At 37.4% G+C, this 18,480-nt stretch overlaps 1 protein-coding gene across 2 annotated transcripts in view; it reads left to right on the plus strand.

Annotated features, from left to right (window-relative positions):
• lrba (LPS responsive beige-like anchor protein) overlaps nt 1–18,480 on the plus strand; it is a 346,257-nt gene that overhangs the window by 265,974 nt on the left and 61,803 nt on the right. For both annotated transcript variants that reach the window (XM_036583833.1, XM_036583835.1), the window contains 5 exons: nt 1,605–1,720; nt 2,490–2,602; nt 10,172–10,312; nt 13,660–13,779; nt 18,000–18,152. In XM_036583833.1, the coding sequence (XP_036439726.1) occupies nt 1,605–1,720; nt 2,490–2,602; nt 10,172–10,312; nt 13,660–13,779; nt 18,000–18,152 (643 nt within the window). The remainder of the gene's footprint in view (nt 1–1,604; nt 1,721–2,489; nt 2,603–10,171; nt 10,313–13,659; nt 13,780–17,999; nt 18,153–18,480) is intronic.

Below are 18,480 nucleotides of genomic sequence, written 5' to 3' on the forward strand. Positions count from 1 at the left end.
CCTTTTCCCACAATTCCACTGCAGTCAGGACACCTTAAATCTGCACTGGTCCTTATACACAGCATACATATATCACATACCCAACATGCATTAAATACAGTATGTACTGTTTTTATACAACAGTTAGTTCCAGCCACGCAAGCTGATTGGTTGAAAAGCATTCTGTTGTGAAATAATAGTACAGTTTTTTTCACAAACACTGTGTCACTCCGCTGAGATGCCATTGCTAAGCAACGACTTTGACATCTTTAGGAGACACTCAAGCCGTTTAACACTTGTACTTCTTACTTTGCGCACAAACAGAAAATGGATACTTTTAAGATTACATTTGACTTACAGCTGATTTGGTCAGACTCTGAAGATGAGACTACACTAAATTCCAAAACTGTCATTACCACTGAGCAAGCTTTTCAGGTGGTAGCTGTGACAGAAGAACACTTAAACAACCTGGAATTAGCCAGAAATTAACCGAATACCTTTCACTGAACAAAATGGGCTGTAAAATGCTTTACAGACTGGCTGGAGCAAAACAACATTAATATTGATCTAGCAAAAAATGACAACACTGAGCTAAACTTGATATTGTGGCAGTTTTGTGGCTCAGTCCGTACTTCAAAAGGCAAGGCAGCATACTGTGCAGCGAGTGAGCAGAGTTCGTTACTCTGATGTAGCAACAAGCTACTTGTTAAAGAAATATAATTTGGCAGAAGGGATTGCTAACATTAAAACATAAGAAATGCCACGTTCACGGCCCAATTTATTTACTTCTTACTTGTTGTATAAAAGCAATAGAACACTCAAGGTCGTGTGTCATCGCAAATAACAACACGGCTGTAGTGATCAACGGTGTGATGTTATTTCGCAATAACACACTCCCTCTCGTGTTCTATTGCTTAATTTATGAATGATGATAGTCTTTAGATTGCAGATGGAACAGGAATAGGGACTGCAGTTCCAGCACATTCATTTTGCACCACAGTGTTATAAATAAATAATAATAATGATATATAATTTTTTTTCCAAATTGATTTTCTGTTTAACTCCAAAGAATGTTTGTGCACCCTTGGTCTAATTCCATGTTTTGTTGATTTTCTAAGTGAAAATAAGTTAACACATCCTCTACAGAAAAGATGCTTCTGCACATTTTAGTGCACAATGACTGATTATTTACTGAATTTCACATATTTGAGGAAAATAAAACATAAAATGTTTTGCAAAAGTAATGGCACATTCTGTTTTATTTTTTTTCCTAATATGTTAACATAACTAAATAAAAAGAAATTGTGCACTATTGGTTCTGTTTACAGGCCCCTGGGTGACTTGAAGGCATGAGTCAAATTCTATTATTATTATTATTATTATTATTATTATTATTATTGTTGAATTTTTCAATACTGCCCTGCACTAATTGTGTTAAATATAAACTAATAAGTTTATTAATGTGAATGTAAATATCATTTGATACAGTGATACTATTCTTTATTCAGAGTATCCTGTTATTGATCTTCCAGTTTTAGTCACTTTGTTGAATGTTGAAGTCTCAGGACACACTGTAACTGTATTTGATGTTGTATTGAATTATTATTTTGTTTATTCTGATGCAGGAGGATCTCTCTGGCCAGTCCTAAACAGCTGTTTAAAGCCTCTAACATGACTCAGCGTTGGCAGAGACGAGAAATCTCCAACTTTGAGTACCTCATCTTCCTCAACACCATCTCAGGTAGAGCACTGATAAACAGCTGTGTGAGTGATCACCACAATTTTCCGCTCATCCACTCAGAAACACTGCTTCGTCATTCAAAAACACAATGCTGATTTTTTTTAATCATTGTTTTATGCTGGTATTCACTACACAATGCTGACACTGATTATTTGTGAATATTAGCTGTTACTGGCCTTTCATTCATAAATACACTTTGCACTGTTTATAATCAACAACATGTACTTACACTGCACTTCAGTTAACCTTTAAATATCTAAACAATAGAACAGTTTGCAGTAATGTGACTGTGAAACAGTGCGTACTTACAAGTACTTACAAATAAGTATTTTATTTCTTTTATGCATGCTAGCATTCAAAAGTGTGGAAGCATGTGTCATAATAATTTGTGTTAAATCTTGCAAACTGTTTAGATCTGTTAATATTTGAAGGTTTGAGTTTATTATGAATTATAAATTCTATACTGTGCACTCTTAAAAATAAAGGTGTCTCAAAGGGCAATACCAGAAGAATCACTTTTGGTTCTCTAAATAACCATATTTAAGAAAGTGTGAAGAACCTTTTTAGGGCTTACAGAACCGTCACATATATCTATTTAAGGGTTCTACCTGGAACCTTTACAACATGTACAAAAAGGTTCTTCATACTCATACATCTTATTTACAAAAATGGCTGTCCAAAATACCCTCCACACATCATTTTGACTCAGTGTGTAAAGAAAAGAGAGAACAAAGAGCATAAACACCCTTTTTAAATAAACCATTTCCAGGTCGAACATACAATGATCTGAATCAGTACCCTGTGTTCCCCTGGGTCATCACCAACTACGACACTGAGGACCTGGACCTGACACTGCCCAGCAACTACAGAGACCTGTCCAAGGTACTCACTTATTCACTTAAATCAATACATCATTGCCACATGAAGGAAACACTTTACATTAAAACCTACGGACAAAAGTAAATAATTAAAATTTTTTATTCATTTGAAACCTTTATATAGATACAGGTACAATCTAGTACATCAGGTAAATGTAAAACAGTTATTGCCAAAACTAAGTGGCGAACAAACCTGAATCTGAATTTGTTTAATATATTACATATTATATTTATTCTAATTGTGGAGGTGAAAACACACACAGGTAAAACTTAGTTCAAATTTACTGATACTTTATTTATTATATTTATTTATGTTTCTACATGTTGTGCTTTAAAAAAAAATGAATAGATATATATGTGTGTGTGTGTATATATATATATATATATATATATATATATATATATATATATATATATATATAACAAAAAGTACAATAAATACAAAAATACTCTTTTTTGGGCAAAAAGTTATTATTGCTCAGATAAACAGCTTCCTAAAATCTAAATATGTCAGGTTCCTAGAGCTGTCGTACAGTACATGCCACAGTATATGTACAGTGTTTGCACTTTTGCACAGCACATGACTCTGTAACAGTTTAAAACAGTTACATTTAATGAAGCTGCATTAATATTAAATTCAATTGATGTGTAGCAGTATATGCAGTATTTTACTATAAGACAATCAGCTTGCAGAACCAGGACTATGAACTCAACAGGTGAGCAGGAAGGAGAGAGAGAGAGACAGAGAGAGAGAGAGAGAGAGTGAGTTGTATTTCCTGTAGCTGTTTGTATTTGATGTCATATCTACCCTCCCCCACTCTCTCACTCTCTCTCTTTGGCTGCCCGCTTTCCCCAAGGAGCCAATTAATGTGGCTTGTGTTTGGGCTAACCCCCCCCCACAGATCGTTTCAGCCCTGCCTTTGTCTTTGAGTGGAACCTGCTTCACTTCTTCATCCCTAAATCGCCACACAATCCTGCACTTGCCTTTACTGCTTATTTTCTTTAGTTTTTGAAGCTTTTTTTGTTGTTTTTTGCTTATCAGATAGACAAATCAACAAACTGGGACCACATCAGAGTAAAATGCACAAAGAAAAAGAAAAAAGGAAAACAAAGCAAAAAAAAGATCATTATAGATCATTAGATACAGATAAATAGATAAATGTTCTTCAATCTCATTGCTGTGCTGATTACATACAAATGTACCTACTCACTAAACTCTCAGACAGGTTACTGCTTCCTGATTGGCTGCTGAAAAAACACCTATAAAGCTGAGAACATCTAGAAATTAGAAATCAAATTGCATCTTTAAGAAAATCAGTCAACCCCACAATAACTATCCCTGATTTTTACAGTTACAAAATGAGTTACATGTACATTAGATTTCCATTCTGCATGGACAGTTCTGCACATCTTACTCTTTTCTGTTTGGTTTGACTTAAAAAAAAAAAAATGACAAACAGCAAAAAAAATGTAAAGCATTTTTTTTGTCTTTCTGCAAAACAAAACTACACACAACTGTTCGTCAAATTAAAATCATAATAAAATGTAACCTCTTCTACTTATCCACAACTGTGGATTAAAATAACAAAACAGAATGTAAAAAGAAGCGTTTGAAGATGTAAACAGCACAAGGGAGCTGGGAGAGTGAACATCAGAGAGTAGTTACTCCTGCTTCCTTTTTTTTTTGTTTCGGAAACATCGGTACATAACAGCGGCATTTCTGAGCTGAGCTAATGCTCTGTAATGTTGCTCTGTAATGCTCTGCGTGTGTTTGCACTGATCTTTTCTTGTCTTTTTGAATCCCTCCTGTATGAAACTCCTCCAAAAGAATGCTCTTTGTGAGTTTTACAGCAATCAGTGTGTGTTTAAACCCCCCCTCTAACTCCTGCGTGAAAGCATGCTAGTCCCGCCGAAATGTCCATCCATTCCCCCTAATGGCAGTCCGGCGGAGGGAGGACAGTGGATGATGGAGTGAGGAATCCGCCTCCATCCGAAAAATGGCGGAATAAATCAGAGCGCAGAGCAGAGAGAAAGTGCTAATGGAAGATGAACGTTGGACAGAGATGAGTTTTACAGCTTTAAAACTTACATTTACTCAATTTAACAGAAACATGGCTGTCACATGACTCTCCTGCACTGATTTACTGCCCTGACGCTGTTTTGACTCGAATTGACTCAAGCGCTTAATTCACACTTTTTGTTGCGAACTCTGTTTATTTGGGATGTCCCAATCTATTTTTTAACCCAGATCAGATCCAAGTACTTTAATGTTGAGTATCAACCAATACCAATCTGATCTGATCTTTTGTATTTTAATTTAAAGAAAATAAAGCCATACAGGTTAGGTAAGATATGCTTGTCATTTATCGTATGTTCAAAACGTGACACTGTGTACTGTAAACAAATTAAATTGAATCATACACTCTTAAAAATGATGGTTCTTTAAGGGCATATTAGTAAAGAAAATGATTCTGTATAGAATTATCAACACGCAAAGGACCCTTTGCGTGATTAAAGGGTTCTTTGCATCGTTAAATGGTTCTTCAGATAGATGGAGAATGTCCTGTAGATGGTTGTATATGGAACCTTTTTGAAAAAAGTTCTACAGCACATAAGAACCATTTAATGGAGAGAAAGTTCTAATGGAAGATGTGTCTATATAGAACCATATTTAAAAGAACCCTTGAAGAACCATCTTTTTTAAGTGTGATCATGAAATGTGAGAAGGCGTGATGCATCATTTCATGAAGAATTGTAAATAAACCATAAATAAATCGTGGAGAAATGTGAGATTTCATATGCACTGAATTTTTTTGTATTGAATTGTATACCACCGCGACCCAGAAGGATAAGCGGTTTAGATGATGGATGGATGGATGGATGAATTGTATACTATATGAGAGACAGAGAGAAAGAGGAAAGAATGAAAGGGAGAGAGACAGACTGACGTAGAGATAAAGGAAGGAGCAAAGAGAGAAAGGAAAGAACGAAAGGAAGAAAGAGAGCAAAAAGAACGAAAAGGAGATGAGAGAGAAATGAAAATGAATGAGAGGACAGTAAGAGGAGAATGAAATGAAAAAAGAACAAAAGGGGAAAATACAAGAAAATAATGAAAGAGAGTCAGAGCAGTTTTTTTTTTTCTCAGTTTCTCTACGCCTTCTCATCCTCGTCTGCTGTATGTATGAGTTTTATTCATGTGGATGATATCAGTGTGGGACCAGCGGACCGTAAGAACACAGTCTCTGTAATGTGTTGGTCGTCGTGGTGATAGAAGCAGGTCATGTGAGACCCCTGACATTGGGGGCTGGGGGAAGGGGTGAGGGGGAGGGTGTGAAATTGCTGTGGACTCAGCATCCGAGACACTGTCATCCCGCCTTAGCGGAAAAACGAACACCTCGAATTTATGCCAGCACGACCCCACGGGCTCTCTTATCATAAACTCTAACCCCTCTGTCCCACTGCTCTGCACTGACAACACCTCTAACGCTAACACAGCTTCATACCTGCTGCTGCCGCCAAAGAAAGTCCTCTATGTTTATACACTGTAATAAATTATTTTATGAGGGCGTGGCAGATGTGGCAGGTAGCGCACATGGGACGGGTGAATGAGGAGGCACAGGAAGGGGAGTGGATGAGAACTCACTGGAAAGAGACAGTGGATGACTGCTCAGTAGAATGGAGGAAAAACTGTGTAAACTGTTAATCCATGCCACATTTGTGTTGTGTGATTTGAATTTGATGAAATCAAACTCTTGTCATTTTTTTGACACTGAAATAACAGAAAAATCTCAGAAATGCAGATTTAAACCTGTCCATACAGTTATATAAATGCAGTTCATTGAATGATCTAATGTGCAATTCAGTCTGTTGTAAATCCGAAGTATACCAAAGCAACATAAAATAACTTTTTCTTTATTTATGCATTTATGTTAGTCTATTTTAACACACAGGAAGAGTTGTTTTTTTTAATTGGCTACCGTTTTGGCAGAAATGTTAAAACAGTTATTAAAATATTGTAATTTTGCTGTTCAAAACAGTATGTAAGCCTGAGTCTGGCTTGACCCTGAATGTAGAGGGTGCTGACCTGTGGCAAACTAAGGGTCAGATCTGTAAGGTAACAAAACAAACCCATTGGTATCGAGCTCAGAGCTGCTGCAAGTATTAGATATATACAAAACCATAGATTTTTTTTTGGGGGGGGGGCAATTAAAATTAAAACACAAAATTTAAATATTAATTTAATTCAGTATTTAAAACTGAATTGTATTGAATTACAAATAACATTTTAAAGGAAATATATCTAGGGTTGCCTTTTTATTTCTACCCAGAACTTCATCCAGGACCTGTAAGTCTGTGTGATGGTTCAGAGCTCAATGTTGTGGCGCTAGCAGCCAGCACTGCTGTTTGAAAGGCCTGATTTGCAGTCTAATTAAAAACACTGGGAAAGTACATTTACTGAGCCGTCAGCGAAGAAATATTCAGCAGCACTTCCAGAACCAGAGCGTATTAGCTCAGTTGCCTGTGTTCACTCCATCACTCCTGTACCATACAAGGGAAGGGAATAAGGAACGAAGGCACAGAGGAGAAGGGACAGGGGACAAAGGGAACAGGACAAAGGATGAGGGAAAGGAGAAGGGCACAGGGGATGAAGGCAGAAGGGAAGGGACCTGGAACAAGGGACTATAGGAGATAAGGACACAAGAGAAGGTGACAGGGAATGAGGGCACAAGGGAAGGGAACAGTGGATGGGTGCACTAGGCACGCTGACAAGGGACATTGGATGGGGGGGACATAAGAAGGGAACAGAGGATGAGGGCACAGGGAAAGGGGGCAGGGTACGAGAAGACAGTGAACAAGGGAACAAGGCAAGTAGCACTGAGGAGAGGGGATAGCAGACAGGGGGATAGGGAATAGAAGATGAGGGAAAGAGAAATTAGGGCAGAGGACAAGTGTACAAGGAGTGGGATGAGAACACAGGTGATAAGGGGAGGACCGAAAGGAAAGTGGACAAAGGCACATGTGAAAGAGTGTGGGGTAGAGGACAATGAGACGTGAAAATTTGAAGGGCATAGAGAAAGGAAAAGAGCACAGAGAATTGGGTACTGGGGATGAGGATGAGGATGAGGGGACCTGATAAGTGGATGTTGGACGGCGACACATTGAAACGGGATGGGGAACAAGGGTACATGAAAAGGGAATAGGGAATGAGGGAGCTTGAGGATTGAGACAGAGCCGTCAGTGCTGATCTACAGCACTGTCAAATTGAGAATCCCATCAGAGCTGCATGCCTGCGCTGCTAATTTAGGGAAGTAAACAATACGGAGGACTCTCGAGATCACACTCACTCACGCTGTGCTGTGACAGAGGCGTTTTTTATCCCTCGTGCTCTTTTCTTTCTGTAATGAGGGCACCGTTATTGCCCCAATAAATCAGCGGAATCTCTGTAATGTTTAATTCAGCGTGTGTGCTCAGCACGACTGCTACCAGCACCGCACTGCCGTGCATCACTGTCAGCGCAGCACAGCCGCATGCAGCGCGCGTAACACAAATCTATTACATTTTAAATGAGTATAATTGAGGCTTTGGTATTTAAGATTACAAATCCTCTATTAAGAGAATCTAACCCAGATTTAATTATCAGTCTGTTGGACTTAGAGGAATATAATTAACCTTTTATGGTTAAATCAGGCATAGGCTTACACCATATTATACAAAATTACTTGTACATTTGCATACACACACACTCGTGTGCTTGTGCAGGAATCTCAGGAATGCAAATTAGGCAATTGATCCAAGCTCTGCCCATGAATGTGTTCGTAGTTTTGAGTTTATTAAAACATGACATGTAAGTGCATGAGAAGATGTTTTGTACAAACACTTCAACTAAGCATCATTCATTCATTCATTCATCATCTAAACCGCTTATCCTTCTGGGTCGCGGTGGGGTGCTGGAGCCTATCCCAGCTGTCATTGGGCGGAAGGCAGGATACACCCTGGACAGGTCGCCAGTCCATCGCAGGGAACTAAGCATCAGACTTATTTAATTAATTATCATCCTTTTTTTACTATATGAACTGATTTATTGAATTAATTAATTATTCACTCTAAATGTAGGTATTATGATATGAACTAAGTGTGTTCTACAGTTTCTCATTAGGTTGAATGAATAACTCATTCTAAATGTAGGTGTTGTGATATAAACTGAGCGCTGAGATCAATACAGAGCTGCAGTCTGAATGGTAGATTAGCTACAGTACAGAATCGATCTGTATCCTTTCTCCTCTCATTTTAAAGAAGAGCATCATTCCTTTAGATCAGAGGCAGGAGATTGTCTTTGTGGTCACTAGGGAGATGTAATAAAGATTGAGCAGGACAATAAGCTTCTTTATGAAGGAGAATTTAAATAATGGGCTCCACAGCTGCAGAATCTATTGGCTTTTTTTCAGATCGATGTAGAATTAATGCAATGGATCAATAGAGTGATGGAGCTCATTGCAGCCGTATGGAGTTATTAAAGCTACACTTTAGTATACGACTGTGATTCATTTGTTATTTTTCCCTCCAATCAGCTGTGGGGGGCTTTTTATACACTCCGCTGAATCTGATTGATCTTCAAAATAACATCATCCAATATTCATGCAGGTTTCCACTGCAGAGTCGGAATATATTCCCTTTGTTCTGGTTCCGTTTGCCCTAAACACCGGAGCAAATAAAAATAAAATATTTGCACTAACAAAACCCTCATATTGAGGAATGCCCAGTGACTGCCCTTCGTTTATCTGTGATGATTCTTTCGCAAAATCTATAAAAACAAAGCTTTTAGGTATATAGATATACGTGCACATACACTAGAACACAGTAAATTGTGTTTATTTTCTATATTCACTGACTGTGTAAACAGCTCCTTCAGTTACACTTGTGTATTCATTGTATTTTTATGATAATAATGATTCTGAATCAAATCACAGTGAATCAATTAAATCATGGTGAAATTTGAGATTTCTATGATTAATTGAGTTGTTTCCTACATGAATCATAATCGGATTGAATAGAATCATTGTGAGGTCGCACATCCAACAGGCACACATTTACGCTCTTACAAAAATAATAGTGCCTAAAGGGGATATTTGCACAGTGCCCTGAAGGAACCATTTTTGGTTCCATAAAGAAGCTTTCAGTTGTTGGTTCTTTAGAGAGCTGTGTTATTAAACAATTTGCGGAAGTGTGAAGAAGTTTTTTAAGTTTAAAGAACCTCCACATGATGTAAAGTCTCCAGGAAGAGCACTTAAATTATGTTATATTATGTTAAGGTTCTTCATACCTTTAAAAGATTCTTCACTGTCTTCATAATGATCCTTTTGAATACTAAATCAGTGACATCTCTTTATTTTAAAACATAACTCTAAATCATACCAAAGTGAATCAAATCAATTTATGATTAATTGAATGTTTCCTAAACAATTTGTAATAGTAATTGAATTGAATCTAATCATTGTGAGGTTACACGTCTAACAGACACTCTCAATATGGATTTAGAAATGGTATTTATATGTGTCTGTCTCTCTCCTGATAGCCAATTGGTGCCCTGAACCCAAAGCGAGCAGCCTTCTTTTCTGACCGCTATGAATCATGGGAAGATGAACAGGTGCCCAAATTCCACTATGGCACACACTACTCCACTGCCAGCTTCACCATGATGTGGCTGCTGAGGATCGTGAGTGTTACACACACAAAAACACAAGCCTACATGACATGTACACTGATATCAGTTATGCCTACTGTATAGAGGCACTCTGTAAGTGTAAAACTAAAGGTGTAATGATTTGTAGAATTCATAGTCTGTGTTGATACAATATGGTGATGTCTCATTTTAACATACTTTCCGTTACAGCAAATGAAAGTGCCTGAAAGTGTTCCTCATGTTAATATGTTAATGTTTTCATTTTCTGATGCAACACAATATGACGTGTAAAATTGCTTTGAAGTAGCTACAGAGAATCGCAAAAGTCACATTCACGTGAACTGCCGAACTCTGTAACTAATAGTTGAACTGAGTGTCTTTGTGAGCATAAACAACATTACAGTGCTTTTATCTATATTTAACCACGCTAACTGTTTCTGTGCACTGATCCAGACAGAGTTGTATGACTAAAAGCTGTCAGAGTTGTGCTTTAAAAATAGTGTTTGAGCCACTCTTCAGCAGGAGCTTACTGTGTTTACAGCACATCACCCTAAACCAGTCTGAATCATAAGCGTTCAGACCGTCATGGTGTTCACAGTGCTGTAGAGCGGACTGTTTAACAGTGCACTCATCGTATGATTTGCAGCGCTGCACATCATGGCTAATTGCTGTTTATAATTGGCTATGTGTGTGTGTGCTAAGTCAGAGTGATTTACGCTAGGCTGAAATATGAGCCTTATCAGCATGCTAACAAATTCACAACACATTGCTCATTTCACTGTCCCTCCCCTTGCACGTCCAGCACGCAGACACAAAGCTAAACTCATAACCAAGGCTTACTGAGAGTATCTCTTATATGAAAATGCACACTTGAATACTGGAAAAATGTATTCGCATCTGTATAAAACTGTATTAGTAAACTAGCGTGTTATTAGATACAAGGTTAAATTATGATACGTTGATCTGAAAATGGTGATTTTGAAATATTAGAGTAAGCTATAACAATATTTAGTTAAGTATGTACTCATTTTTGACCCAAATGAAATTCTCAGGCTATTTTCAAACTTAAAAATCCATAAAAATCTTGGTTGCTGTTTTTATTATCTATTTTGCACTACAATATAAACAATTAATTGAATTATATTTGCGTATTTAATATATTTTTAGATAATCATGATAGAATAATTAAACTAGGTAATAGTTAAATGTAAGATGTATGATGATTTATTGAACTCATTACAAAATAATTGTAATCAAATACTTATAATAATTATACAGAAGGCAGGACAGTATAGATAGATTGGCCATTTCTAGAAATTTGCCTTTGGCTTTGATAGCTGCATCACAATACAGAACACATACGCACTCCTGGGAACACAGACAACATATAACATAACTCAGAAGAGCTTCATTTAAATTATATACACCTAAACAAGATTGTAATAATAATCTTCAATTCAGATGTCTAAATAGATTACATGTTAATTATAATAGCCTTAACCCATTACTGCATAAATTATAGAAAATACATAAAAAAAATGGTTTCATGAATTTTTTTATAGAAATATATTTCTATGACAACAACATGCAACTGTGGAGCAATACTGCAATACATTAATTGAGAGTAAATGAATGTCGTTCTCCAGTCCATATTCGTCATCCAGACATGAAACAAAACATCTGCGTAACAGAAGTGTTGTCTTTCTATATAAAATATAAAAATAACATTTAAACTGGTTTTATGTATGGAAACAAATATTTTATAGAAGTCTGACCAAAAGATGTGACAAAAAAAGAAGTATAGACTACAACAGTATAGACCGACTTTATCTGAGGCATTAAATCAGATAAAACTACACCGTTTTACACATAAAGGAAAAAAAAGTTGATTTTTGTATTTTATTTAAGCAAAAAATTAAAATAAATGAATTGTTCCCAAATGGCAACACCATGCAGTAAAGGATTAACATGTTTTAATGTACACTGCATAACACTTCATACAGTATTATTAATCAACTCTGCTATTTAAAAGTTAACTCATTAATGTTTTTATCACCTAATTTATCATTAATGCTTTTTTATCATTTATGCATTTATCACTGAGAGCAATCTGAATAAATTTTCATACTAAACTAGATGTTGAGACACAGTGGGGTTAATGAGAACAGTCATTCCAAATTATAGAACAGCATTGTGTCTTATCATTTGTGACTATGACTGTAAGACCCTCAGTTCGGGCCACAAATTTTTTTTGGCCACTTCAGTTCAAATGCGAACATTCAAAGCCTGTAAAACACAGTAACAGATATTTGATTTTGTAGCAGTTTTAGTCTAAAGTGTAAGGCCTTCAGTCCAACTCCTGAAGGCCTAACAAATGGGAGAGCTCAAAAATCAAAACTTAACAATTAAATAAGTGTATCAATACAATACACACAGAGTTTAAATGCAACAAACGTGATGATACTATTTAAAAAAAAGGGAATTTGGAAAACTAGATTACAGACAGTTCCCAGAAATCAGTAGGCCTTCTCTGAAAAACTAGAACCCCTGAGGGTTCCTCACCGATGTATAAACCCGGTGAAGTGTACACACAAAGCCAGAGTAATATGTGCAGTTTTGGAGGTCAGTAAGTGGTGACCGGGCCTGTAGTTGTTACAGTATCTCACTTTCATGCCTGCTCCCTGTTGAGCCATTGAATTGATCCCTCACATTATTATCAGGCTTATCCTAAAGCCTCTTCAGCAAACGCTTTATTGGATAAGCACACATCACCCACTCTGGCCAGATGCTCCACAAAGCTGGACACAGCTCTAATTCAGCTGGATGGACTGTAATTAGGCCGTTTTTTCTACTGTGCTGCTATTGATTCCCCACCAAGAAGATTAAGTATGATTAGAATCCAGTTAATAATGCAGTGATAGTGTCTTGCTGGAGGAACCACAGGTTTCTGTAGATATTTAGAGCTTTTAACTGAGGAGAGGAAGTCATTTACTGAGCTTTATTCAGGATTAGCTTGCACTGCTCTGTGGTGTTAATAGCAAAACAACCTGCTTAACTCGGTGGGCAGCAGGATTAGAGGAAGATACAGAGATTTTTTACATCAAGGATTGCAAATGAAATACTAAATTTGTGTAACAGATGTTGTTGCTTTTTGCCAATTATAAACAGAAAACTGGGGCTGTACCACCCCACCTGACGGGTAGACGCTAAACCCCAAATTACTACAAATGAATATGTATATGTGGCAGTTCTGGATATAATGAGTTTTTGAAAAAACTAAAAGCTAACATACTGGAAATCTGTCACAACCTGTCAGATTAGTCCTGTTGATGCTGCTATGTGTGGTTTCTGATTTGGTTTGCCTTCTGAAATATTCTCAGGAGCCGTTCACAACCCTTTTCCTGAATTTCCAAGGAGGGAAGTTTGACCATGCTGACCGGACATTCTCCTCCGTCTCCAGAGCCTGGAGGAACTGCCAGAGGGACACGTCTGATGTGAAGGTACACCAGTTACACCAGGTCTACAACTGTTAGCTCTGCTCACACAGTATGATGTAGGTGAATATATCATATTATACACAGTTAGTTTTTTGCGTAGAACACTACTGCAGCCCAATCACAACATATTGCAGTTTTATTTCTTTGTTACAAAAGTTTTGGGAAGGGAAAAGTTTTGGGAAGGGAAAGTGAAACAGAAAGTATAGCAAAGAAGCTGCAGTGAATAATGCAGTTTAAACATCTTAAATGTTCACAGCTACACAGAAATAACATTCCTTTACTCATGTATACACCTGATAGTCTGCTTAATATTCCTAAATATCATATGGATGATTCCATGATTTGGGTACCATTTAGCCATTTAGTTCTTGTAAGTCTTAAAATCATTTTAACATTTCACAACATTGTTAATCCAGCAAATATGTAAAAATGGGGTTAACTAGCATCCATGATAATAAATTTGTGGCTGACTATGTTCAGGTAACAGTGCTGAATGAAAGTTGAGGGACTAAAATGTACATTTCTCATAACTCAGAATGGGTGACTCGTGAGAAAAGATGATGTCAAACAAATTCACACATTAATGCAATATTTGCATTATATTTTAATGGTCATATTTCAAGATGAAGTGGGCTCTGACTGTTTTCTGAATGCTTAAACAGTGCCATCCATTAATATTGGCACCACTGGTAAACCTAAGCTAAACAGGCTGTAAAAACATTCTTTATTGCTGATCCTTTTGATCTTTCATTCAAAATAAAAACTCAATAGGTAGTAATGTTTTATTAAATGTCTTTTGTCTTTAGTTCACATGCATATTCATAAATTTAACATCAGTGGGAAAGAAATGGCACCCCAGTCATGGAATCACTTATCAAGTAAACATCTAAATTTGTTGGTCTGCATAGCTCCACACAGTCATGTGCAAAAGTTTGGGCATCCCTTTTTCAAATTCTTTGTATTTGTTGATTTTCTAAGTGAAAATAAGTTAACACGTCTTCTACTGAGACCACACTTCTGCACAATTTAATGCACATTTACTGTTTATTTGCTGAATTTAGCAATTTGGCGAAAAAAATAAAACAAAATGTGGCCTGTGTAAAAGTTAAGGAACATTTTATATTATATATAATGTTTTATTCATTTCCCAAAATGTTAATCAAATAAATAGAAATTATGCACTAAAACTTGCAAAAAAATTGACGTGTTTGTCTGTAGAAGATGTGTGAAGTTATTTTTACTTAGAAAATCAACAAAACATGTCATTTGACCAAACCTTTGCTCACGGTTAGGGTTAGGTAAGATTTTCTTCACACGTGCACATAGAGCCACACAGTTTCGTATTTCCTGTCAATCAGGCATTGTTCAGTGCGGGCCCTGTATTTGCTTTTCATCATTTCTGTTTCTCCAATATGGAGGCCATTACGTGATTAGATGTTTCTGCGGCAAGCACACTTCCTCCGGGTAACCGGAGCCCACTGGGGCCTGAGCTAGGGCCGTAACCACGGCGACCCGGCAACTTTCTGCCCCTACTGCCCCCATTGCCCCTTCCATAAACACGCACCCCAGCACATGTACGGTCACAACCAATCCTTGTCATGCTACCATGAAAGCGTCAAGCCTTTCTGATCAAAGCCTTCGGCTAATCTCGATTTCGAACCCCCCTTCCCACCAAAGAACTCCACAAGACCCTCCATACCAGGTAACCTTAACATGAACCTCGGCCCGCTTCACCTTCAGTCTGAAACCGAAGCTAGCGCACCGTAGAAAACAGAAACCCTGGCAATTCGACTTTTTAACAAGTGTGCAGACCTTTTAAAATATTCATTACGACACATTCAGGCTATGCTGATGCAGGCCTGACGTTCCTCAACGGTTCCTCTAGCCTGATTGCGCTCCTTTCCATAATAAAACATGTGGATCGCATTACCGCCTAACACTTGATTACAAAAGAAGCCGGTCTGAGGTTGTCACTGTGGATCAGTGTAACAGGATTTCTACTGAGGATTGACCTGAATGAATGCACAAAAGCTTCAAAATCTAAGCTGCATTTGTGACACTGTTCACTTTTGTTTACTTTAGTAATACAGAATTATAAAATAATCTTTGTAATAGATTATGATTATTGTTATTGTTCAGTCTGCCAGGTTTTTGATATATTAATTAGCACACTAAGTTGGCTAAACTGTTTCTACCTCCTTCCCTACCCCTTTTTTACAAAAGGGTGAAAAGCCTTTGGCAGTTTCTTGTGTTTAAGGCTAAAGAGGGCAATAATGGCCTAAAGCCTCTGCTGATCCTGTCCTAGCCTTGCCAGTATCCAGCCTGACCTTTGACCCCAGCCCCCTGACCCCTCTGCCCTAGAAAAGGCTGCTGGAAGTTTCCCCTTATGGGAATTATAGGGGGCCTAGGACGGGGCCGAGGGGCACACCTCTCCACTGACCCGCAGCAGGACAGGATTTTGGATCACAGGTTTTGCCCTTTGACCAGACCTGCTCACAGGGCCACTGCACATAATAGCCTCTCTACTACCCCCCGGTACTTATCCCTCCGCCGCTTAAGTGCTCCTGGGTCTGTACGTCGCCAGCCGAGGGGGCGAATTTACGCGGGTGAAGCGCAGGGCGCCTGGTGCCATCGTAAAGCCCCGACCTTTTTGTTTTAAAGACTTGCCGTTTTAAAGAGAGACAGAACAGAAGGGAGGGAAAAGGCGTGGGCCGTGTTTGTTTGCTTGCCTAATTGGCCACTCTCACTCCTGTGAAGCTATGAACAGGGGTCATTCAAACACATAAACCTAATCAGCCAGGTTTGCTGACGGTGTTTTGCTACTGATTGTTGGCTGTGCCAATGGGCACAGACTCTGCAGCTTTTGTGAAAGTAGGTTTGTGAAACATACATCTGCAACGCAGGCTCTGAGCACAAATCTGAAGAATTTTTTTAAATCCGTCAAACTATATGGCCAAAAAGTGAGGTTTTCATCACATATTTTATCATCAAATTCAGTCCTTTAGTCACATTGGACTACTGATTTTAAACAAAGCAATATAAAATCCTAATTTGATTGGGAATAAGAGTGTAACCATTAATTATAATCAAAAATATACCTGTTAGATGTTCATCCAATGCATAAATATTATTACTTTAGACCTAAAATCTAGTCATTGGACATGAATTAGATTAATACATTGTTTACATAATTTAATTCTTCCAATTACTGCAAAAACACCCCTCATTTAACAGAAAACTACACAGAATCCTCAACAACTAAATATACTATCTTTTTTCAGTATTTAGAGTGTCCTTTTTTTACCCTGGAACTCTTTACCAGCTTCCGTTCTTTTCTGGAGGCTCGCTTTCAGTTTTTCAAAGAATTGTTTTTCCACACATCTAAAGTTCAGTCTTAGAATGTCTAGTTTCAGTGTTTTAGATCAAATGTTTTTGTTTATTTTGTTTCCTCATTAAGGGCTTATTGACAGCTACACATCCTTTCCAACCCATAGTGTTGAGTTGAAAGAATGGACAAAAACACTTTTGTTTTCAGATCTTTTTGTTTTTCAGATCTGAAGCAAGAGTGGAGCGAGTGATTTTCTCCTCTCTATTAAAGATGAAAGCTTTAATTACTGTTTATCTGATGGGGACAGTTTTGTTGATCTACTAGGTTTTGCAGGTGATTGTTAAGAGTCCCATTTTCTCTGTAGCTTTTAATCAGTTGGAGTGTTGGAAACTCCTGTTTTTTTACCTATTTTCCTTTCCTTTACTTTCTCCTTCCTTTTACAAGTGGATTATCTTAAACCTAATCTCTTCAGAAATATCTGAAAAAAATGAATAACTTACGTACTTAATGACTTTTCACTGGAAAGCAAACAATAGCTTACAGCTGGCAGTTGCATTTGATAAATATTGGGTCTAACATTAAATCTCTGTGCTGATTTTATTGTTAATTTATTATAAGTTGCAATAGCTGTCAGATATGCTCTTTGTTTAGAGAGAAGATAATCAGGTAAGTAAGAGATCACCTGTTTTGGCTAAAACTCTCCATAAACAGTATGGGCGATGCATGATGTAGAGTGGCATTATTTCTGTCATTGGCTGTAGTCTTGAACTTGGTTTAACACAAATAATCTGTCTCTTTGTCCGTCTGTTTGTCAATCTTATTAGTAGTATTAGTAGACTTATTAGTAGTTTAAAACTTAAATAGATTTTTCTCTCTCTGTACCCTGTTTATGTAGGAGTTGATTCCTGAGTTTTTCTACCTGCCGGAGATGTTTGTTAACTCTAATAACTATAACCTGGGGGTGATGGATGATGGGACAGTGGTGTCTGATGTGGAGCTGCCACCCTGGGCCAAGAGTGCGGAGGAGTTCGTCCGCATCAACAGACTGGTACAGCTCACTTTTATAATTTATTTAATAAAATAGAACTAGGAAACATAACCAAGGAAAATAAATAACGAAGGGTCTCATTCAAAATACTTTCCCTCTAGCAATGAAGCATAGAATGATCTTAAACGTGTAGTGTGTTTTTATATAACACTATGACACTTCAACTGTAACACTGTAACAACACTACTTTTTTAGGTCAAATAAACTAACCGCTCATTTCTTTTATCAGGTATATATCAGGTACAACTACTCTGAATGCCTGGGTTTATTATTTACTGAAATATATAGAAACAATATAAGCAGTTTTCTTCAGAGTTCTGTTGCCACT

Source organism: Colossoma macropomum, unplaced genomic scaffold (assembly GCF_904425465.1).
Source record: "Colossoma macropomum unplaced genomic scaffold, Colossoma_macropomum, whole genome shotgun sequence".
NCBI classification, from domain to species: Eukaryota; Metazoa; Chordata; class Actinopteri; order Characiformes; family Serrasalmidae; genus Colossoma; species Colossoma macropomum.